The sequence below is a fragment of the Physella acuta genome, unplaced genomic scaffold, assembly GCF_028476545.2.
Source record: "Physella acuta isolate Inbredline_101_S28 unplaced genomic scaffold, ASM2847654v3 ptg001064l, whole genome shotgun sequence".
Taxonomy (NCBI): Eukaryota; Metazoa; Mollusca; class Gastropoda; family Physidae; genus Physella; species Physella acuta.
In genome coordinates this window covers 983,930-1,007,788 of record NW_026732581.1, presented here as the reverse complement: position 1 = coordinate 1,007,788, position 23,859 = coordinate 983,930, and the positions used below count along the sequence as shown (strand labels likewise).

The 23,859-nt window shown below is 35.2% G+C and overlaps 2 protein-coding genes across 2 annotated transcripts; one reads left to right on the top strand and one right to left on the bottom strand.

The window, feature by feature from the left end:
- The first annotated feature begins 5,509 nt into the window (after positions 1–5,509).
- Positions 5,510–8,466, top strand: LOC131955380 (cytochrome P450 2J4-like). The gene is made up of 2 exons (XM_059319502.1): positions 5,510–5,647; positions 6,961–8,466. The coding sequence occupies exon 2, from the start codon at positions 6,979–6,981 to the stop codon at positions 8,464–8,466; it is 1,488 nt and encodes a 495-aa protein (XP_059175485.1). The 5' UTR covers positions 5,510–5,647; positions 6,961–6,978.
- Positions 8,467–12,765: 4,299 nt separating this feature from the next.
- Positions 12,766–13,883, bottom strand: LOC131955381 (ran-specific GTPase-activating protein-like). The gene is given in 1 exon segment (XM_059319503.1): positions 12,766–13,883. A coding segment is annotated over 1 exon segment (513 nt). The 5' UTR covers positions 13,767–13,883; the 3' UTR covers positions 12,766–13,253.
- Between the last annotated feature and the right edge of the window lie 9,976 nt (positions 13,884–23,859).

Below are 23,859 nucleotides of genomic sequence, written 5' to 3'. Positions count from 1 at the left end.
AAAGATAACTGACGAATCGATTATCTAAGCACAATTGAACAGATAAAACCAAATTCATTAAAACACGGTTAAAGAGGTTTAAAAGTGACTTACTTTGACTTAATCCTCTTTGCTCCTGATGGAACATAGGGCCTACACCATTTCTTTGCATTTCCGATCCCCGGCTATTAATTGTTAATTTTTTAAAAGTACGTTTGATTACATCCTGAAAAAGGGGATGGCTTAAACTACTAAAATGGAAGTCTTGTCCTAAAAAAATGATACGTAGCATTCAGCCTTATAATTAAGTCACATATACTTTAAACATGCAGAAAGTCTTAGGTTTTGTATTGCAATAATTATAAAATAAGTCGGTCTAGATTTAAAACAAAAAGTTTTTTCTTCGCTTGTGCTGTTGTTAGGATTATGGACTCCAAAGTCAGAAAGTATCAATTGTAATTAAATGAATGAATAAATCATGATACGCCACATTTATGTTTTTATTGTTTATTGACTTATTTGGGTGTCTCTTTGTGTGTGTGCACCATATTGCTCACACTCTATATTGTATGAATAAATTACTGTAACACACCAAATTATCGTATCAGCTGTGTAGCTGAGCCAGATGCCTACGCAGGTCAAACCCCCTATGGTCAAAGCAGTGGCGTAGCGAGGTCGGGTGTCACCCGGTGCGGCACTTAATGGTGTCACCCCCCCCCCCCCCCCCCAGAGGCGTAGCGACCCTTACCGGGGACAAACTTTCAAATTTTCGATTTGCACCCCCCACCCCTCAAGTTTTCGATTTGCACCCCCCCCCCCCGTCTCAAACTTTCGATTGCACACCCCCCCTCAAACTTTCGATTTGCACCCCCTTCAAGTTTTTCTCTATATATTCTGCTATTTTTTGCCTTGGTGTCACCCCCCTAAATGGTGTCACCCGGTGCGGTCCGCACCCCCCGCCCCCCCCCCCCCCCCTCGCTACGCCCCTGGGTCAAAGCCCCTGTGGTCAAAGGTCCACGCACCCCATTCTGCTGCTTTTTGATACGTCAATAGGGCTTGTAAGTAGGTCACAACTTCTCGTCAGCTAGTAGATTTCGTGACCGTAGACTTACAAGCCCTATACTAGCTAGTCGAATTCAGGTATTTGCAGGTCAGAAGATCTAGAACATCTTTCTAAGTCATCGTGTATATCAATGTACACTTTAAAGATGGATTGTTCTAGAAACACTAGAAAATATACGGGAGACGGGGAAATAGTATAAGTGTAAAGAAAAATAACACAGTTTTTCCTCTACATCTGGCCCAATCAGAACAGCTCCGATATTAGGTTAATCGTTAATATTTATCGACAATATGGTTCTAGATAAAAGAGATCATAAAATAATAACAAGCAACTGCGTGTGTTATTAGATAACAGGTATAAACCAAACATCAAAACTTTAAAGAAAGGATTATAGGAATGTAAACATTGTATGAACAGTGGGCAGATAATCGTGTCAACACTGTATGAACAGTGGGCAGATACTCGTTTTTGCTTTCTCGTATACAAAGTATAGAGAAAGAATTGTAATCGTGCAAAAAAAAAAACACACCAAGATTTTTGCAAATCTTGACGTTTTACAGCTCACTGAGTCGTAAAAACATAGTTTTGCAATCTTGTCCGTATGTCTGTGTGTGTGTGTGTGCGTCCGCACAATTAAAAGACTTTCTCTATACTTCGTATATACGAGAAAGTAAAAATGGACTAAAAATCATGTCTATATCGTGATGTACCATCTCCCGTGGTGTCATATAAGAATATTCGAGAACGTTTAGGGGAGATCACTCCCGGTTTATCGAAACATGTGCCATGTGCTCATTATAGTAAACGTCATGAGAAGAGCCATCGACAGCTGCTCCTGACAAAATAAACCCATTGACGCGTTTGATGATTTCGCGAAATCATTATAACAGCTGATCTAAACTAGGCGCTATTCAATTGGTTATCCATGACTGTCATGTTCAAAACACCTGTGTTCTAATGACAGGTTAAGTGGTAATAGATTTTTTTTTAATTATAAAACTAATACCTATCAGCACGGTTGATCTTTTATTAGTATGTATTGCAGACGTAGGTACGTATGTACGTGGCTTGATTATTCTATTTCATAAGTAGTTTATTCTATTTTTTGCATTTAATTGAATTGTTGAGAGGTTTTTTATAACTCATTTGACAAGTAATGACCAGCCATAACAGGTTTTTAAAAAATTAAACATCAATTACCAGAAGCGTATATAAGTGGCTTATTTCTTCAATTTTATAACCCATTTCGTCAATTCTTTGTATTTAATTGAATTGCTGAGACATTTTTTATAACTCATTTGACAATAAATTACCAGCAATAACAGTTTTTTTTTCAAAAATAAAAAATCAATTATCAGACGCGTGTGTAAGATGTTTTGTTGTTCTATTATAACCCATTTCGTCAATTCTTTGTATTTAATTGAATTGTTGAGAGATTTCTTTTAATTCATTTGAGAACTCATTACAAGTCCAGTGGTAACAGCTTTTAAAATAAAATTTAAAAAAAACAACAATAAAAAACAACGTATTTGCCAGAGCTATTGATCTTCTCTACTTGTATTTGTACGTTAATATGGTAAACACATACAGTGGCGTAGCCAGGATCGTCTCAAGGGGCGGGGGTTCCAATTTTTACCCGGGGACAAGCTTTTGATTTGCACCCCCTCAGACTTTTGATTTGCACCCCCCTCCTCAAACTTTCGATTTGCAGCCCCCCCCCCCCCCTCAAACTTTTGATTTGCACCCCCTCAAACTTTCGATGTGCACAGCCCCCCCCCCCCCTCAAACTTTCGCTTTGCCCCCCCCCCCCCTCAAACTTTCGATGTGCACAGCCCCCCCCCCCCCTCAAACTTTCGCTTTGCACCCCCCCTCAAACTTTCGATTTTGCACCCCCTCATTCTTTATATATATACCGAGGGGTCTACGGGGGGGTTATGACCCCCCCCCCCCCCCCCTAACCCCCCCCCCCCCTGCCTACGCCACTGAACACATATATAACTGCCTTGTTTGATTAATTGTATAACCAGTTCTCCGTTCTTTAGTAATATGTTGAAGAGATATCTTTCAACTCATGTAAGAACCTGTTTCAACTAATTATGCGCCATAAAACCAATGAGTTCGACTTGAGCCTGGTTTTCTTTCTTGAAATACTTCCATAGTGTTTGTCTTTCCATGGAGAATCAGTAGAAAGGTAGTTGATTTATTATGGAGTTTTCTCTTCTAGATGAGTTGCTATCCTCAGCTAACGAACCTCACCTGGCTAAATATAAATATTTAAAAAAAAGTAATATAAACTGTTTAGCAATATTCAAGCTTATTGGATTTACAGTCTAGTAATTTTAGTGTGTGAAATCAGATTTACGATCAAGTAATTTTAGTGTGTGAAATCACAGATTTACAGTCATGTAATTTTAGTGTGTGTGAAATCACAAATTTACAGTCATGTAATTTTAGTGTGTGAAATCACAGATTTACAGTCATGTAATTTTAGTGTGTGAAATCACAGATTTACAGTCATGTAATTTTAGTGTGTGAAATCACAGATTTACAGTCATGTAATTTTAGTGAGTGAAATCACAGATTTACAGTCAAATAATTTTAATGTATGAAATCACAGATTTACAGTCAAGTAATTGAAGTGTGTGAAATCACAAATACTTTTTAAAATTATATTCAGGCTAAAGTTCATTCAGAGAGAGAGAGAGAGAGAGAGAGAGGGGCAGAGAGGGAAAGAGAGACAGGGAGCCAGAAATAGAGAAAGAGAGAGAAAGTAGAAACGGAAAGAGAAAAGAGATAGAGAAAGGAAAGAAAAAGAGGGAAAGGGAGAGAAAGAGATAGATAAAGGAAGAGAGAGACAGGAAGAGAGAGAAAGACAGGGAAAGAGAGGCAGGGAGAGAGAAATAGAGAGAGGGAGAGGGACAGAGAGAGGCGAGAAAGAGAAAGAGAAAGAGAAAAGAAAGAAAGAGAGAGGAGAGTGAAAGTGGAAAGAGAGACAGGGGAAAAAGAAAGAGCGAGATAGAGAATGAGAGACAGACAAAGAGAGAGAGAGGGAAAGAGAGAAAGAAGAAACAAGGAGGGAGAGAACGAGAGATAAGAGCGAGAGAGAGAGACAGGGAGAGAGAGAAAAAAAGCGAGAGAAATGAGAAAGGGAGAGGGAGAGAGAGAAACGTTATAAAAGAAAGTGTTTGATATAGCGCTTAAAAATATTCCTGGGAGGGAGTAAAGCTCTTTCCAGAAACCTACACGGATGCCCAGGAATTAAAAAAAAAAGTAGTATAATATGAGAGGTGTGTGTGGGGAGGGGGGTGTGTGGCACAGGTGCCATTGGTACGGACCTATTATCCAGCAGTATAAAACTGTTTAGGAAAAGCATAATCCACTAACCGAGACCTTGAGGACTGAACAATACGAACAAAGACCTACATTGGAACAATTGTTAAGGATTAAATAATTCTTTCATTACTGATGTACAGGGGCGTAGCGAGGGGGGGGGGGCGGCGGGGAAGGGGTGCGGACCGCACCGGGTGACACCATTTAAGGGGGTGACACCAAGGCAAAAAATAGGAAAATATATAGAGAAAAACTTGAGGAGGGGGGGTTGCAAATCGAAAACTTGAAAGTTTGTCCCCGGGAAGGGTCGCTACGCCTCTGGAGGGTGACACCATTAAGTGCCGCACCGGGTGACACCCGACCTCGCTACGCCACTGCTGATGTATACATTATTCTTTCTAACTATTACACTCTCTGGTCATTCTTTAATCTCCGCAGAGGCGTAGCGAGGGGAGGGGCGGGGGTGCGGACCGCACCGGGTGACACCTTTGGGGCAGTGACAGCAAGGCAAAAAAATAGCAAAATATATAGAGAAAAATTTGAGGTGGGGGGGGGGGGTGCAAATCGAAAGTTTTAGGGGGAGGGGTGTAAATCGAAAGTTTGAAGGGGAGGGGTGCAAATCGAAAATTTGAAAGTTTGTCCCCGGGAAGGGTCGCTACGCCTCTGGGGGGGGGGGGGTGACACATTTAAGTGCTGCACCGGGTCACATCCGACCTCGCTACGCCACTGAATCTCCGTCCTTGATACCTCATGTTTTATTGCCAGCAATGTCTATGTGTGAATTAAAATATGATGGAGGACAAGCGAGGAGGCTTATAATTATCATAACTTTGTTTGAAGATAAATTACATTCACCGAATTCTGATCCTAACGTTTGAAGATGATCTCGCGGAGTACGTGCTGACAGCCGGTGTTAGCTGCTGTTATATTATCTTTATTTCATCTGACATAAATTAGGATGTGCGCTACAACTTTGTGATCGATATAGAACAGATGTTGAGAAATACTTACCTCACAAACGGGTTGGAGAACTAGATGTTGATGCGTTTATTTAAATAATTCTGACAAGGCACAGAAGCAATTATTTGTTTAACTTGATGTATTATTCCGCATACCATAGGAACTGTTAACCACACTATACAGGGAACATAACGAAGGAACTTTAAACAGTACAAGTAACATATGAAAATAAAATAACTTCCAACTGTACAGTAAGATTTGATAGGAATGTTCAGACATACAGGCAAGATACATTAGGAACTTGTAGTAACACAGGTAAGATACTACAGGAACTTTTAACTGTACAGGTAAGATGAGATTTTTAGACATACATGCAAGATACATTAGGAACGTATAGTTGTACAGCTAAGATACTATACGAACGTTTAACTTACAGGTAAGACACTCTAGGAACGTTTAACTATACAGATACGATTTATAAGAACTTTTAACTGTACAGGAAGGATACATTAAAAAATTACCCCATTTAGATTATATCATTTAAAATGCTATTACAATGTATAAAGCAATTTTTCACTTTAAAGACATTGTCTTAAAATATAATCTAAGTGTATTGCCGTCGGTTAAAATTAAAGTTGTCAAAATACACACTTGTATGTTTTTCATACTTTGTTTACTCTATCTAGTTTTTGCATGCAAGTTTCACCAGTATCTATTCTTCCAACGTTTCAACATTTTCTACTTTAGCAACCTTATACATTATAGACTAGCTGTAGAGAAATAAACTGCTAACCCGAAAGTCGCGAGTTCTAATCCGGGTTCAAATCAGTAGATCGTCCCAGAGTCACTATACTCTGATGGGAACTAACTCACAATAAAGAAAGAGAGGCGGCTGGCCATAGTTCTGACCATATTACCCCCTTGTTTGCTGAACTCATCTGAAACAGATGACCTATACTTCATCTGCACCATGTGTCTTGTGCATAAACGGAAAAAAGACGATGATGATGACAATGATACAGACATTATACACTATACAAACAATTCTAAAACTATGCAACAATAGCTCCCACAAGTCCCAGCACATTCCCCATAAATTGCCAAATTAACAAAATGTAAACGATCTCGTCCACTAGCCACGTTCTCCAGACATGACCAGATTCTCTCAAAAATCAACACGTTTGTACACAAATCCCCGTACTCTACACTATGTGGTTACGGCTGCAGGATGTGAAGACATGTTTGTTACCAATGGTTAGAACAATTAGAAAAACTAGGTTCTACATTCACGGAGGAAATACTAAAGTAACTGAATTATCATCATCTTTTTTTCACTTGCGTGTCCAAGACATATATGGCTGATGAAGTAGAATTCATCTGTTTCAATAATTTTGGCATGAAGGGCGATGATTCTGTCATTACTATGCCCCGCCGTAGTTGTTTCCCTAAAATAAGTCAGGTACCCATAAGAGCTGAGTGGACTCATGCGTCCTACAGACTCGAGCCCGGGATCCGAACTCGTGACATTTGTTAGCAGTCGTAAGCTCTATAACTGAATTAAAGCCGAAGGCAATTAGTTTCACTGAAGCCCAAACCTACACAATTATTTATTGTAATTTTTTTTCCAGGTTTCAAAATTTTAAAATATGGAGTTGACGTCTTGGCTGGTTGCATTGGTTGTCGTCATAGCAACCCTCTACTGGTTGCTTAAAAAACCAAAACATCTTCCCCCATCCCCTGGGCTAGCTCTGCCTATTGTGGGCCATCTGTATTTGTTGGAGCGAGATCCAAGACAACAGTTCAAGAAATGGTCTCAAAAACTTGGCGACGTCTTCAGTTTGAAGTTAGGTCAAGAAACAATCGTCGTTTTAAATTCGTTTGAGGTTATAAAGGAAGCGTTCGTGAAACACGGAGACTCTATTTCAGACAGACCCACAACAAGTTTTCTGGCAAGAAATGTGCAACACATGACGAAAGGTGTGGTTCGGTCTTCCGGTGCGTATTGGAAAGAGCAACGATCGGTTTCTCTTTCAATCCTGAGAGGCTTCGGTATGGGGAAAAATATACTGGCAGAAAAAATAACAGAAGAAGTTGCTGCTTTTGTTAAGGAACTAGCAAAAGGTGATGGCAGAGCATTCAAAGCAATGCAGTTTCGAAGTCTCATCAACGTCAGCATCTCCAACGTAATTTGTTCCATTATTTTCGGGAAAAGATTTGAATTCGACGATCCTAAAATACAACATCTAACATCCATGTTAAACGATATAGCTCATCTAACTTCAGGAGTTTCAAAACTTAATTTCCTTCCATGTTTTAAATATCTACCGAAATACAAGCTGAATGCAGACAAATTAATTTCTGAGACAATTGAACTACGTGAGTTTGCTACAAAAATGGTGAATGAAATCCGGAAAAATTATGACCCAAACAACTTGGACAATTATATTCTAGCGTATGTTAACGAGATGGAGAAGAAACAAAATTCAGAAGAACCTACAAACCTAAGCGATATCAGCCTTATTCGAAACATAGAAAATTTATTTCTTGCAGGGACAGAGACCACCAGCACCACGATTTTATGGAGTCTTTATTTCGTCTTGAAAAACCCGGAAATCCAGACAAAACTTTACCAGGAGATCAAAGAAAAAATTGGAACAGATCGTCAACCAAATATATCTGACAAGGCACGTCTCAAATATTTAAACGCGTTCATTATGGAGACTCAAAGAGTGGGGAGTCTCGTGCCGTTTGCGCTAAATCACGTCTGTTCCCAGGACACAGTTCTCAACGGTTTTACAATTCCTAAAGGCGCCCAGGTCATTCCGAATGTAGAAGCTGTTCTCAAAGACGAGAAGATCTGGGGGGATCCTGAAAATTTCCGACCTGAAAGATTTATTGACGAGCAAGGAAGTTTGCTGACTAGAGAAGAGCTAATACCTTTTTCAATTGGTCGTAGAATCTGTCTTGGGGAATCCCTGGCCAAGATGGAACTTTTCTTGTTCCTGTCCTCCATGTTTCAGAAGTTTGAATTCCTGCCCGCTGATCCAAATTTTAAACCTTCTGAGAAAGACGTATTTGGTGGGGTAGTTTCCCCTGTGCCATTTGCCGTAAAATGCGTCGAGAGAAGTCACTAATTACTAAATTGTAATCAATACTATTTAACGTTAAGCTTGTCAAGGGAGACTACTAACTACTAAATTTTAATCAATACCATTTGACACTACTTGCGTCGAGAGAAGTCACTAATTACTAAATTGTAATCAAGGAACTACAATGATAAAAAACTAAGTGCTTTATCAGTTTACAAATACATGTTTTTCTTGTGCATTTTCTTTATTTTTAAAGCAAATATTTTATGTGTACGCACCATAAACTTTTAACAAATATGTTTTGAAATGTTGGCAAATAATTAAATTAATATAAATTGTGACCGTCTTGTAACTTTTTCTGTCTTGTTACTCAGTAAACACCAGCTAAATCATCATCTTCTCCTTTTTGTGCCCAAGACACATGGGACCGCCAAGGAAAGCTACTTCCGGCAGTTTTCCTGGCAGTCCCCACTTGACAGTCCCGACTCTGCCAGCTGCTTCCCCACCATACACCTCCACGTCTCCCTTAGCCGTTTCTGAGTTCCTTTTCTTTGAGGCGTTCAACAGATAAATAAATCACACTAAAGGTTCATATACCAACGGCAGACGTTATGGGTTCTGTGCCACGATGTCCCAATTTTCTGCCTCTAATAGTCATCACACGATAGCAGTCATCGACATCTCAGCCGTTGGGTACACCTTTATAAAATATCGAGTAGTTTGTGAAAGAGGTTTTGTTCTCCATCCACACGAACATCCCTTCAACGTCCGTGTCGTTGCACCCAATCCAGAGTTCGCTGCTTGGTGCTAGTGAAATGATAAGTCTGACTTTTTCTAATGTCTTACCACTTGTGACGAATCCTTCATTTCTTGAACATGAAGCTTTAGCGCCTGTGTCTAAAAGAAGGGTAGAAAACATGTTAATACTTTCTGTCGTGGTGTTGCTAGACACGTACTGAAAACCTCCCCAAGTGTTGCAGCTAGTGTTTTTGATCTCCTTCAGTTGTGGTTAGACGAGAAACACCTGCGTTCATTTAGAATCCCAGTGTGCAAAGTTGCGTCCTCATGTTGTACATGAAGACTAAGCATTGTGGGTATTGGATTAAGCAGGAGCGTAGTCATGCGAGGAGTGATCGGTCCTTTCCGCTTTGTGTTATTCTAAAAGGGGACAGTGACGCGTGTTGACCCGAGAGAGCATTTGCTGGTTAAATCGATGATACATCTGCTTGTAAGACAAAAACAAGCTATACATTAAAAATGTTTAAATTTAAGAACAATTTTATATATTAAAATGCTTAAATTATTTAGTATTTAACATTATTTTAATAGATACTTTTTTTTTTACTTATTTGAGAATGAGTTTCCCAATAAAATATATCATACACCAAGGAAGTAGGAATGTGTGCCAAAAGCGGTAATAACACTTGTTACAATAAGTTACATGGAATATTAATTGCGTATCAGATATATGACGAACCAAACGTGTATCAAAACAAACACATGCGATACATGGCTTCCAGACGCAGATACCATCAGGAATACTGGAGATAATTTGGCCTAAGTCACACAACTCTTTTGATGTAGAGAGTTGTTGTTATTGGTCCATACTTCGGCAGGATAGATTGGATCATTTTTATTCCAATACAACAATTACTCTTTCATATATCGACCACAACACGTGGCACAGATGGTACTAAACTAGCAGCTTGATTGACAACAATCACGTGACTTGAACTTGACTGAAAGCAATCACTTGACTCGAACTTGACTGATAGAAATCACTTGACTTGAACTTGACTGACAGCAATCACTTGACTTGAACTTGACTGACAGAAATCACTTGACTTGAACTTGACTGACAGCAATCATTTGACTTGAACTTGACAGACAGCAAATCACTTGACTTAAACTTGATTGACAGCAATCACTTGACTTGAACTTGACAGACAGCAATCACTTGACTTAAACTTGACTGACAGCAATCACTTGACTTAAACTTGACTGACAGCAAATCACTTGACTTAAATGCCTGCCAATGGAGGTAACCGTGAACGGTCTCGAAAAAAATCGAATGTTGTTTAAAGTATTTTAAAAATCGGTTCTAATAACTTTATTGTGAGTTTTTTTGTCAGACTTTACTAAGATTGGATATATTTGGTGTTTTTAATATTTTCAGTAATATAAAATTTTAAAAAGCCATAAATAATTTTCTTTTTTTTCATTTTGTCACTGAAAATCATGAAAAGCATGGCTGAACTAGGTCGAAGTTGGGATCTTGTAGAGCTAATCAAGTCTTGCGAAAGTGAAACTTGTTGTAACAATTTACGCTTGATGAAATTAAATAGAAATGTAGCAATAATGTTAAAAACTATTTTAAAATATCAAAATTTATAAAATTGCGTCTACAAATATTACATTTTCGAATTTTTAGGTTTTGATGCATTTTTTTAACCTTTTTTTTTTTTTTACAAGCCAACAAAAATGATCGAATCCATCTCGTCAAATTCGGCCACCTTCACTGAATGCAGACATAAATTCCGTGTGTGCGTGTTTGTAAGTGTGCGTGTGTGTGTGTATGTGTATGTAAAAAGCGCGATGCTATTATATTTTGTTTGAACGAACAATCATTATAATTACAAAACAACTGATATCTTTTTATGTTAACTTCACATTGGTTCGGCAAATGTGGGAAAAGTTTTGCACGCATGCAAGTCTCCATTTCCGACGTACGGAAGAAGCAATGCTGGCAAATAAAGCAAATTAATAAATATTACGCTTAAACCTACTACTTACATATAATAAAATAAGCGATGAACACTTGATGTAACATTGTCTTGCAGCCAGAAGCGTAGCGACTCTTTCCGGCGCCCGGGGACAAATTTTCGATTTGCAGCCCCCCCCCCCCCCTCAAACTTTCGATTACTTTTTGCAACCCATTTTGGCGCCCCCTAAGTTCGGCGCCCGGGGACATATGTCCCCCCTGCCCCCCCCCCCCCCATCGCTACGCCTCTGCTTACAGCTATTATCATAGGTTTAAGATTGAGTTGCTTTGTCAGCCGCAGATGTCCTAGTCCAACAGCTCGATAACTACTACTGTTAAAACTGACTTGACAAAAACGATACTTTTTTTCAGAACGTCTCTGTTTTTCGAACAAAAACCGGTTCGAATCTGACTAAGACAAAAACACTAGCTTTAATACAATTGGTTTCTTTTATAAGCGATAACATTTATCGACTCGCCAATCTAGTGTAAATTCTTCCTATTTTGGTAGCAAAAAGCGCCCCTCTCCCCATCTACAAAAAGCGGTAAAGCGGAATTTGCCGGTCACTGTTTATTAAGGGTATATCTTTTACAGTTACCCAATCAAGGTAGAAAACTATTAATCCCGTATGTCAAGGCTTGTAGCCATTACATTTCTTAACTTAGACTGTTTATAATTCAAAACTGCAGCATACAATCGGCTTTAAAAAAAATTTCCACCCCATTTGGCTCCCCCCTAGGGTCGGCGCCCGGTGCGGGCGCACTCCCCCCCCCCCTAGCTACGCCTCTGGTAGGTAAACATGTGTCCCGATGAATATGATCCAAGCACAAGTGTTGTTTAAATTTAAATAACTCAGTTTTAGAAAACAAGTACATTCAAATAGGGAGTAACAAAATATTCTAATAGAATAGCGAGTGTTTATTGTTTATATTTATTATTGTATCGTTCATTACCGTATGTTGTAGAACTATATTTTTATGAGTTTTGAAAATAAAATAACTATTAATATTTATGCATGGAGCGGAAGAGCCGCACCTTGACATCAAGAGAGCCGCATGCGGCTCGCGAGCCTTTTTTTTAAAAAAATACTTTCATTTGCATCAACATCAAGTTCTTACATACTTTCGAGCATCAAATGAAAACGAAAGGTTTTGCAAATGTACATAATGAATATTTACATGATGTCATGTATGTGATTATACAAAATTGAAAGGGATAACAGTTGCCGATTTTTTTTTTTTTTTTTTTTTTTTTTTTACAATGCACAATGTTGACAATTTATTTACAAAATATGACAGTATGTTAAAAATAAAATGGTTAACTCGGTCAAACAAATTGAAAGTTTAATGATCCAATTGTACTGATCTACATATTTGAGCTAAAACAATGTAACTATTTAAATGACTTAGTACAAAAAAACAAAAAACAACCGAAAACTGCTCATCCATCAAAACTTTTATTTGGACAAGAATTTGCTATTGATTTAAAAAATATATTTTTATTTTTGAAGAAATTGGACCAATAAACTTTATAATACAATACTATGCCCATCAATTTTGTAACCATTAAGAATGGAAAGAAATTTTTTTCTTAAAAAAAATATGTATTTATCCTTAATTTATTTTAATTACATAGAATTAAAATAGCTACTTGGTAGCCAGTAAAGCACCTTTTGTCATAAAAAAAATGTATTCAGTGATGAATATTGCAAGAAACATACACTTGAGGTTCATTACTTTATCCAAAAAATGTTTCAAACCTCTGTTAATTGACATCACTTTAATTCTAGACATAAGGATATTTTAGAGTTACGTAAACCGCTGACCAATGTCATTATGAATACAACACTGCCCTTTATTCTGCCAGTGAGGAAGGTAGGAGACCGCTGAATGGAATCAATGTTAAACACAACATGTAGACTGTGGCAAGATGTCAAATGATTTTCACTATCTAATTAAATATCACTCAGTACTACCCTCAGCAGGGGTCTCTTCTGTATGCTTATTGACATTTAAGTCTTTCAACTGACCAGCCAGCTCAGTGGTTCCATGATCCACTTTTTCCTTCTCTTCATCTTTTTTTTTCAGCATTAGTATCTCCATTTTCTATAACTGACTTGGTGTTCAAAACTTTCTTCATTTGCTCTGCAGACTCATCAAATACTGTTTTAAACTTCTGGGCATTTTCTGCATTTGCAAATCTGATGGCGAACACCGCTTCTTTGCTTTCTTCATCTGCAAAATCTCCTGTAGTGGACCAAACCCATGCCCGATCACTGCCACAGTTGGGTTTGAGTTCCATAGATGGATAGATATAGTGATTAGCACAGATTTTCAGTGCTTTGTCTCTTCTCATTAAAATCCTGATCAGGCCGTTTTTTTTATGTTTCAAAATTTTGCATTCTCCTGAGCCTCTTTCTTTTCACTCATGATCATAGCGGAAAAGCTTTGCTCTCAAGTTTAACAACACTTCTTCATCTTCTTTCATTGTCTTGATCTCAACAAGGGACAACTTGACAATGGGTTCAAAATGGATTTCTGGAGATTCTGGCATATGCTCTTCATGGTCTTTGTCATCTACCATGATTGTGATGGATTGTTATTTCCCGCTACTATCCTTCTCAAATATAAAATTACAGTTGCCGATCACTGTGCTAGAGCTAGACAAATTACTGCTATGTGATTGAATGTCAAGAAACTTGCTCCTTTATGAAATATTAGTATTTTACAAGAAGTTAATGGTTTTCTATTAAAATCTAAAATCATATACATAAATTTAACTTCCAAAAGCTATAAAAAATAACCTTAGTTTAACATAAAACTTTTTTGCTAACATGTAATGAAAAAAGTAAACAATGAGTTAACATTATTATATTATTATTAAATATCTCTGTGTTTTAATCGAAGTTCGGAAACATTAATTTTGTTTTATCCCTTGGTCAATGTTAACTTATAAATGGGAAGCAACTTTCACAAATCAATATGTCTCTCGAAAAGCAACATATTTTATAATTTACTCTACCGAATAAATTATTTTTAAAGCTGGAACACAATGTTCAATATAAATTAGCTTAAGTTCCCGAGCCTAATTAAAAAAAATAAGATTTTACATATAATCAAATCTAACCACAAATCTATAACGTACTTGTGTGTGAAAGTGGAATTTAGAGAAGACACTTCCTCATTACTCAGTGTGACGATATTTATAACTATGTGTAAAGTATTGGACGCAGAAGCATTTCACATGGCAAAGAGAATAATTTAATACGGTAATCTTGCATTTTCTAAAATAAATTTAAGTTATTTTTTATTAGATAAAACGCTCTTTAATGCAGAGTCTGCTGAGTAACATTTTTTTTTCTCTAAGCCTTTAAACGTCTACCGTTAGTGAAGAAAGTGGTTCATGTTTCTTGTTTAAAATTTTATTCCCGTACCTTTGAATCATGGCTTGGTAATTTTTGCATACAGATACAATTCTAATTTTGTTATCATCACTGATTCAATAGAAGCATCTCTCAACCCTTGCCATGGTTAAATTTTTAAAACAATCACAATCAGTGTGAATATTTACAAAAGGCAAACTTTAAAGTAAATTTCAAATTGAAGCTGTTGAATTTTTAAATTTTTATTTCTGGCTTAATAAATTGAATCCCCGTTATCGGCAATATCCATTTAACCAATACTGCAATTTTTCCCCGATATCAATCGGGAATTTCCAAATTAATTTGTCACTAATATCTTCACGTTGATCGAAACCGATTAAAATTAAGGAACAACAACTTTTAGATTCAGCCTTCACATCACGTCAGTAATAGTTTAATGTAAGTTAAAAACAACCCTTAAAAACCGACTTACCAATATATATATATATATATATATATATATATATATATATATATATATATATATATATATATATATATATATATATACTTTTATAATAATTTATTGTGGTAGGTTTATGCTTAAATTAGTTGTGTTTTTTTTAAATCTGATTTCATAGAGATATAATTATAACAGGTTATGCTTATTTATGTTTTTTTTTTACCAAAATCGCTAAGTAGGCCTATACATAAACAGAAGTTTCGGTAAAATTAGGTAAAAGACAATACATTAAACCAAAGCATTGTCACTTTCGATCTCCGTCACCAACAAAACTTAATTCACAACAAGAAAAATGTAAGTGATGGCTTAAACAACAAGATAGCAAGCTAAGGCACTGATCCAGTGTCAGCTTTAAAAACAATGATAAATAAGAGCAGCAAGTACATTTTCAAAATCCAGGGAACTAAATCTAGGTCACATCACGGATAAAAAAAAAACAACACAGAATTAAAAAGGCCTAGGCCTACAGCTTTAATATGGAAGCCGTTTCATCATTTAAAATTTTTTGTAATAAAAAAAAACTTCAAGGTTGTCGATTATCTTTCATAATTGATCATGGTGTGAAATAAAATGTAAACCAATACAGTTTTTTAACCGTTTAGTTCTTATTTAACAATAAGGAAGTTAAAAATGCCAGGCAACACTTGACTCCACTTCTCAACATTCCCCATTTGTTTTAGGCTGTCATTGTTTTGTTTTTTTAAACGAAATCTAAATCCATGATCTCTTTTCTCTATTACTCATTATTATAATTAACTCACTGATAGCTAGAGTAAAACTAATACATAAAGACAAATACCTTTTTCTTGTAATTCCTGATTTTACCATAAAATATGTACAAAAGTCAATGTTAAAATTAAAAGAATAAATATAATCTCCCATGCAGGCTGTGTAATATGAATTTAATGACGATACAGTAATTTTTTCATTTATTTTCCTTTATGTTGAAATATTTAAAAAAAAAAATATAGCACTACGGCAGTGACGTAAATAAGACGCGTCTCACCCGATGCTTAGATATGGTCGGTTGTTAATACAGCTGGTTGTAGCATTGTTTTCTCTATAGTTTGAATGTTTACTTCATAATTAACCATTCGTCGAACTGGCGAAAAACATTTATTCTATGTCTTGCAATTTTTTTGTCTTGGTGTCACCCCCCCCCCCCCTTAAATGGTGTCACCCGGTGCGGTCCGCACCCTCCACCCCCGCCTCACGACGCCTCTGCATTAAGGCTTTCCAATAATTTTACAAAAGTTTAATATTATTAATATGATATGTTATCTAAACAGAAACGAATGTTTATGTTAATGTTTTTTTCAGAGTATAAAGCGATTTAAAAAAAAAATGAACACAATGGGCGACGCTATAGCAGAAAGTCTGCCTGAGTCGGCCACAACGAAATTCCATGTGCATAATAATGATAAAACTGTCATTTATAAGGTAAATTGTACTTTTGCTGACCGGAGAGTCAATGGAATAGGTGGAATCTTTTTTCGTGACCTCGACTAATGAGGAAGTAGACAGTCTATTCTATTTTTCTACTTTCCCTCACTAAAGTTATATAATTGACAGAGCTTGTTGACTTAGAAAAGTCTGGTTGACTTGAGCTAAAGATGTGAATCCGCGAATTTCGCATAAGCTACCATCTGCTCTACCACCACTTAAAAGTAGTTGACATGTTTTAATTATTTATAGTTTTTAGTGATTAATATTTTGAGGTGTTATTTGCATGGTCAAAGTTGAAAGCAAATTAATATTTACATGATAGGTTGTTAATTATAAAGTAATTTTGTATGAATATTTTGAGTGAACATTTATTTTTTTGTAAGTCAAAAACTGTAGAGCGAGTTACTAATGTAGGGATAAATCCAGTGGCGTAGGCAAGGGGGGTCATAACCCTCCCCCCATAGACCCCTCGGTATATATATAAAGTATGAGGGGGGGTGCAAATCGAAAGTTTGAGGGGAGAGGGGGTGTGCAAATCGAAAGTTTGAGAGGAGGGGGGGCAAATCAAAAGTCTGAGGGGGGATGGGTGCAAATCAAAAGTTTGTCCCCGGGTAAAAATTGGAACCCCTCCCTTGAGACAATCCTGGCTACGCCACTGGATAAATCAACACGGAAAGTTAGCTTTTGTTATGTATAGACGGGCTTTAGTTTATGTGAAGGGTATTCCTGTTAAGTGTGTGTTGTCATTTTTATGGTGTTGTCAAGTATTTGTTTTATTACATGGTGTGATTCGTAATTGAGGAAATTAGTCTTAGCTAAAACTATAAATACTTGCTGTGACCTGTAATTTAACTGTAATTAAAAGGTTGAATGGTTTTGTTGAAAAAAAAATAAGTTAGTCGTGTATCTCTTTATTTTCAGGACGATATAAATATCACAATGACAATTGAAGGACTGAAAGGAGACCAAGTAGAAACAGTAATATAATTTTTTTTTTAAATTATGAAAGTCTTAAAAATTAACGACGTTTATAATTTTAAATTTAAATAATTAATTGTTTAACCACGTAGAAACGGTAATTTATTTTATGAAAGTCTTAAAAATTGTATTCTTTAAAAAAATATTAACACGTGGAAACGGCAATATATTTTTTTTTATAATTACGAAAGTCTCAAAACGAACTATCTTTATAATTTTTAATGTAAATAATTAAATATATAAACATGTACAAACGAAAATATTTTTTTAACTTATTGAAGTCTCAAAACAATTAACTACATTTATAATTTTTTATCTAAATAATTAATTATTTACACACGTAGAAACGGAGGGGATGATACTATGTTGCTATGGTGAGTGTGTTTGGATAAAAATTGTCAAAAAACAACAACAACTATATTTATGGAATACACCTGTTAACTATTAGAGTGTTTTAGATATGATTATGATATGTTTGTTTGATTTAACGAATGATGTTATAAAATCCTTTGAAGTTTAAGATACCAGCTAGTCAGCAAGTCTGGAAACACAATGGTAAAGAGCTGGGTGATGAGACGACATTCAAGAGACAAGGCTTGTACAGTGATGTCGTCATTCATGTGTACAGTAGGGATTAGTTCAGGAGAGTTTTTCATGTGTCTCGTGTTTGTAGTGATTTGAATGGGTTGAAACGTTTATTGTGTGTTGAGGAATGTCTTTACTTTAAACATTCACAAACAATTGTATTTGTATTTCTCCCTATATTTATATAAGCTATATATATATATATATATATATATATATATATATATATATATATATATATATATATAATCATTCTATGTTGTTTTAAAACTTATCATTGATAAATTCGATGTTTTGTTTTTCACAGAAAGGTTTCTACTTTCTATGTTTTCTATTTTTAAATATTCTTTCACACAAATATTTTCTATTTGTTAATATTCTTGCCTTAGACAATGTGCTTTTCTTATGCTTTGTTATACTTACTTTTAAGATTTTTTTTTACATTCATGTCACGTGTAGCCTGCTTTTGTACAGTTTAAAGCTATCATTCAGATCAGGTTTTAAAAGATAATCACTACTATATGGTGAGCAGCGAGGCAGAACTGTGTTCAAAGAGTTAAGATAAGAACTAAAATACATTTTAAATCTTAAAAACATGTTACTTGATTTTTAGAAATCAATTTTGGAAAATAAAACAGAACTCGAACTAATCAATCGAATATTTATGCATGCAGAGTTTGATGTGAAAGAATTGTAGTAAAGAACAAAAGCTAAATGTCTTGTTTTAAATACATTTGCTTATATTATAGTTTATTTGATTACTAAGAACACAAGTATACTACAAGCTTAAATGTACAATTTTCATTTATTTAATTGTAGAGGTTACATACACATTAAAATTTGACAAAGAATAATGTTCAATAAATTGCAAGTATTATTAAATCAAACTGTGTTTGCAACTTTTTTTTTCTGCATTAACAAATCTTCTCTGTTTACTGTATTGAGACTAGGTAAATAAACAGCTTACAGATATAATAAATTTTATTGAGAAAAAATGTTCGCAGTTTTACTGTTAGTTTTATCTTAGATTATTACCATTTCTTATGTAATTTACTGTATTAAGTACGGCTGAATGTTAGTTAAATTAATTATTTTAACTCATTAAAATGACTCTTTTTTTTCAAAGATAGTTGCCAACTTTAAATTTATAATTCATTTTGGGAATTCCCAAAGATATATGTCTTTAAACAAAATAACGGTTAAGCCTAGTATTTTACGTAACCTGGAATTTTGGTTTTCAAAGAAAAAAGTGTAAGTTTTGATAGTTTAGTAGAGGTCATCGTCGTGATAAAGTGATTTCACAATATCAAATCTAACCTCAACCTGCTGTGGTCTTTGTTCCATATTTGTGTAAGTCAGTGTCGGGAGTCCTTTTCAGTAAAAGTCTGTAATTTCTTCTTCTTCTTCGTTCATAATTTTAGTGTTGGAAGGGAACCCCCTCCAACATAATTAAGGATACGTTTCAACTGGTTATGCGCCACTGAGGCCATTAAATCCGATTTCAGCCTGCTTTTTTTGGATTTGCTTCCATAGCCTTTGTCCAACCAAGAACAAACTACAAGGAAACAGTTGTTTGATTTTGGAGTTGTCTCTCCTAGAAGAGTGTCTGTCCCCAGCTAACGAGACTCATCTGCCCGTGGTCTGTAACTAAATATTGTAGATTTTGATTGCACGGGAAAATGTCATTGAAAAGAAACGAGAACATTTATACCAGAACATAGGCATTTCATTGATTGTGTACTTTCATTATCATTTGACATGTGCTGAAAACATAAAATTTAATATATCAGTGAAATCAATAGAAAGAAACAATAATAATAAACTTACCTATCATAAATTCGTTTTACTTTATACTTTACAGTAACAAATTATTACAAGATGTAAAATTTAGCTTAGAATGTAAGGGAAGCTACAACTAAATATACTTGCAAAAGTTTCGTTATCCAATTACCTCCCTTGATATCAATAATTCGTGTAAAGAAAAAAAATACAAGTTTGTTAAATACATTTTAAAATAACCATAGACACAGTTGTAAATTTCTTGAAACATAACCCAATCTACTACGTTACCCACGGTAAAGATTGGAGATCCTTGAGTTCAGTGTTTCTTTCAGGCATTCTCTAGAAGCACGTCTAGCAAAACTACAATCCGTTCATTCAATAATTTCACCAGTTGCATTTGTATTAATATGACGCGTATACAGCTTTACAAATTTTGTTTGAGTATTTTGCATTATTTTAAAACACTTTGGCGACACCGACATGTAAACAACTTTCGAGTTTTTATCTTGACAATACAATAGTAGCTTTAGAACTTGTTGTCACAACTTGCACTACTTAAAAACATCAAGTCCCCTGTCTAAAGAATCGTATATAATATAATATGCCCAGCTTTTTATTAAAATTTTTAGAGTAATTAGTACACTCCTAACACTTTTATGAACTGAAATTTCAAAGCGCTAATTGCGTGTTGATCTAACGATGTTAAAAACAAGCAAAGAAAAAAAAAAAAAAAAAAAAAAAAAAAAAGAAAAAAAAATAAAACAACCGGTGATAGAACTTTGGATAGAAACATCCAATGGGAAAATGTATAGGATAGTTGAGGTTTAAGTCGATAAGAAAGTCGTTAAGATAATTGATGGGAGAATGGATGAGATATTTAATGAGAGTAATAAATTATGACTGTCGATAAAACACATCCTAGGATGTCGAGTCTCGCAGATTCACAAACGCTGCAGTAGAACAAAGCCATGCTATCAACACAACATTAGCTCAACTCCAACAAATCTGTTTCAAGAACACACTTTATCGCGAAACCGTACAAATAAAACCTAAATTAAACATAACTGTTCTGTTTTAACTGACATCTAAGTTAATCAATAAATCCAGTGAATATATCTGATTAATAAACGTTTTATGAGTTAATTTTTATCATGTCCAGGTTCAATCTTTAAAAGAAAAATGGCGGAGAGCCAACCCACGTATGCCACAACTGTTTTTAACGTACACAAGGGCGGCGACTGTGTCACATACAGGGTAAGTAATTTAGGTAAGATCTTGGTATGCTCAGGCTTTATTCCAGGTCGTGTAGGTATGGTCGGTATATGGTAAGGTTAAGTCAAGGTAGTGTACGTAAGGCGATTTGATTAGGGTACGGCCAGGTAGTGTAGGTAAGATCATGGTATGGTCAGGGTTTATTCCAGGTAGTGTAGGTAATGTGATATGATTAGGTTTAAGTCAAGGTAGTGTAGATAAGGTCGTGAAATGGTAACTGTAAGTCAACGTGGTGTAAAGTCACCAAGACACATATAATGGTGAGTTCAGGTAGTGTGGGTAAGGTCGCGATGACATAGTAGGGGTAAATCCAGGTGATGTGGATAAGGTCACAATGACATAGTAGGGGTAAATCCAGGTAGTGTAGGTACAATCATCGTGATAGTGTTATAGTACGCTTAACCAAAATGACACAATTAGTTTGTAAAAGTGGCAAATAGGAATACACTGAACCCAGATTGTGGTTAAATATAATTTCCAATTAATTTAATTACATATTAAAAGAAACCTCAATCATTAGTTTACCCTGTTTAATTTAGTGTTAGATTTTAAAAATGTATGCTTGAAGTGTGATTCGTATTTTTGTATTCTTTAGGAGGACGTGAACATTTTAATGGCCATTTCAGGACTAAAATTTGATTACGAGGATCAGGTATTTTAATTACATTTCAATCATCTATAATTACAATCCGATTTAGGTGTTTAATAGTTTTGAAGTAGGCATGGCTGCCTTAGTTGTAAAAAAATGTAATCTTATAACACATTGTTTATCAACATTCTCAGTTTGGTATACCCGCTAACACATAATAATAAAATAACTTTTGACGCTTCCAGTTTGGGATAGAAGCCTATAAAAAAATAATAAAAATAACTTATTGAGATTTCCAGTTTCGTATAGCACTAGCAGCCAACAAAGAAAATCATAAACATAAATAATTGCCTTTTCTAGTTTGGTATACAACAAAAAAAAATCATTAAAAAAACCTCATTGATCCTCCCAGTTTGGTATCGCTACCAACATATAATGATACAAATAACTTATTGAAATTTCCATATTGGTATACCCGCTACAAAAAAAAAAAAAAAAAAAAAAGAAAAAAAAAAAATTATTGACCCTTCCCGTTTGATATACAAGCTAACTCAAAATGAAAAAAATAACTTATTGACATTTCCATCATGGTATACCCGCTACAAAAAAAAATAATAGAAAATAACCTATTGACCTTTCCAGTTTGGTATACCTGCCAATCAGCAGGTGTGGAAACACAATGGCGAGGTGCTGGATGACAACAAAAGCTTCAGACAACAGGGCCTTTACGGGGACGTTACTATCGATGTCTACCAAAAAACATATCTCGCTTGATGCTCGCATTACATTCACCGACGTATAGCAAATGGAACAGTCTACCGCCTTGACAGATCTCGCTTGATGCTTGTATTACATTCAAACATGTATTTTCATTTTCTCTCCTTTTTACATAGTTTAGTCAAAATGTACATTCAGTAAGAACAATATTTGATCCTTCTTTTTCACATGGTTTTGTATTTAGCAAAAATTAAACATTTTTGTAATAAATTCCGAGTTTCGTTTTTTAAATAATAAGCCGTCCCGGCCAGGCCCTGCACTGGCCTCTGTGAAAAAAACTATCTGTAATCGACCATGACATGTGTGTTTAGTAATCAGCATGTACCCGGCATTGCCCACCATAACCACAAACAACCAAAAGCAAAACACAAAGAAACGCAAACATAACACAAATGCAAACACAAATACAAACACAAGCAAAAACACAAACGCAAACGCAAACACAAACACAGAAAAAACACAAACACAAAAGCAAACAAAAAACAAACAAAAACAAACCAAATCTAAACGCAACGCAAACACAAACCCAACCACAAACGTAAACCCAGTTTAATGTGGTCTACACGATGTAGTCTATAAACATTAAGCCTGTATATTAATATGGTATACACGTTGCTTTCTTCATAATGTGGTCTACACAATATAGTCTCTTAATGCCCCTAAAGCTTTTATATTTTATGGTCTACACATTGTTTTCTCGATAAGACACGAAGCCTATACAACTATCGTCTAGACGTTTTTTCATGCTGTTGTCTACACAGCCTCTACGGGGACGTTACCATCGAAGTCTACAAAGTGGCAGATCTCGCTTGATGTATTTTCTTTTTCTCTCAATTTTATATTTCCCAATCAAAATGTATTTATTTGATACTTCTTTTACTCTTTTGTTTGTATTTAGCCAAAATATTTTTTTTGTTATAAATTCTGATTGGCTTTATTAAATAATTTTCATAGTTTAAATTACATGTGAACTTTTCATCATATCATTTATCATCAGAGAGATGTTTTGTCTCTAATCAACACTCTAAATTTTCTCTTGTTATGTGCTCTACCTACACGTATAATTTTAGTTTGTATAAAATAAGCAACTCTTTTCACTAACTGTAGATGGTTGTACATTTTAAATTTTATATAGAAAAAATAATATGCATTTTTCGGTGTATTAAATCTTATTTGTTAAGGTTTTTTTGAAATTCTTAGAAAATGCAAAACAACAGCCAATTACAGGAAAAAATAATCTTTTCTACCTCAAATGTGTATTTAAAAAATTAAACAATACTACACCCATCGAAGTAAAAATATTTACTATACATTTTGTGTATTATTATGCACATATTGAAGAGTTTTATTACAAACGTGTGTA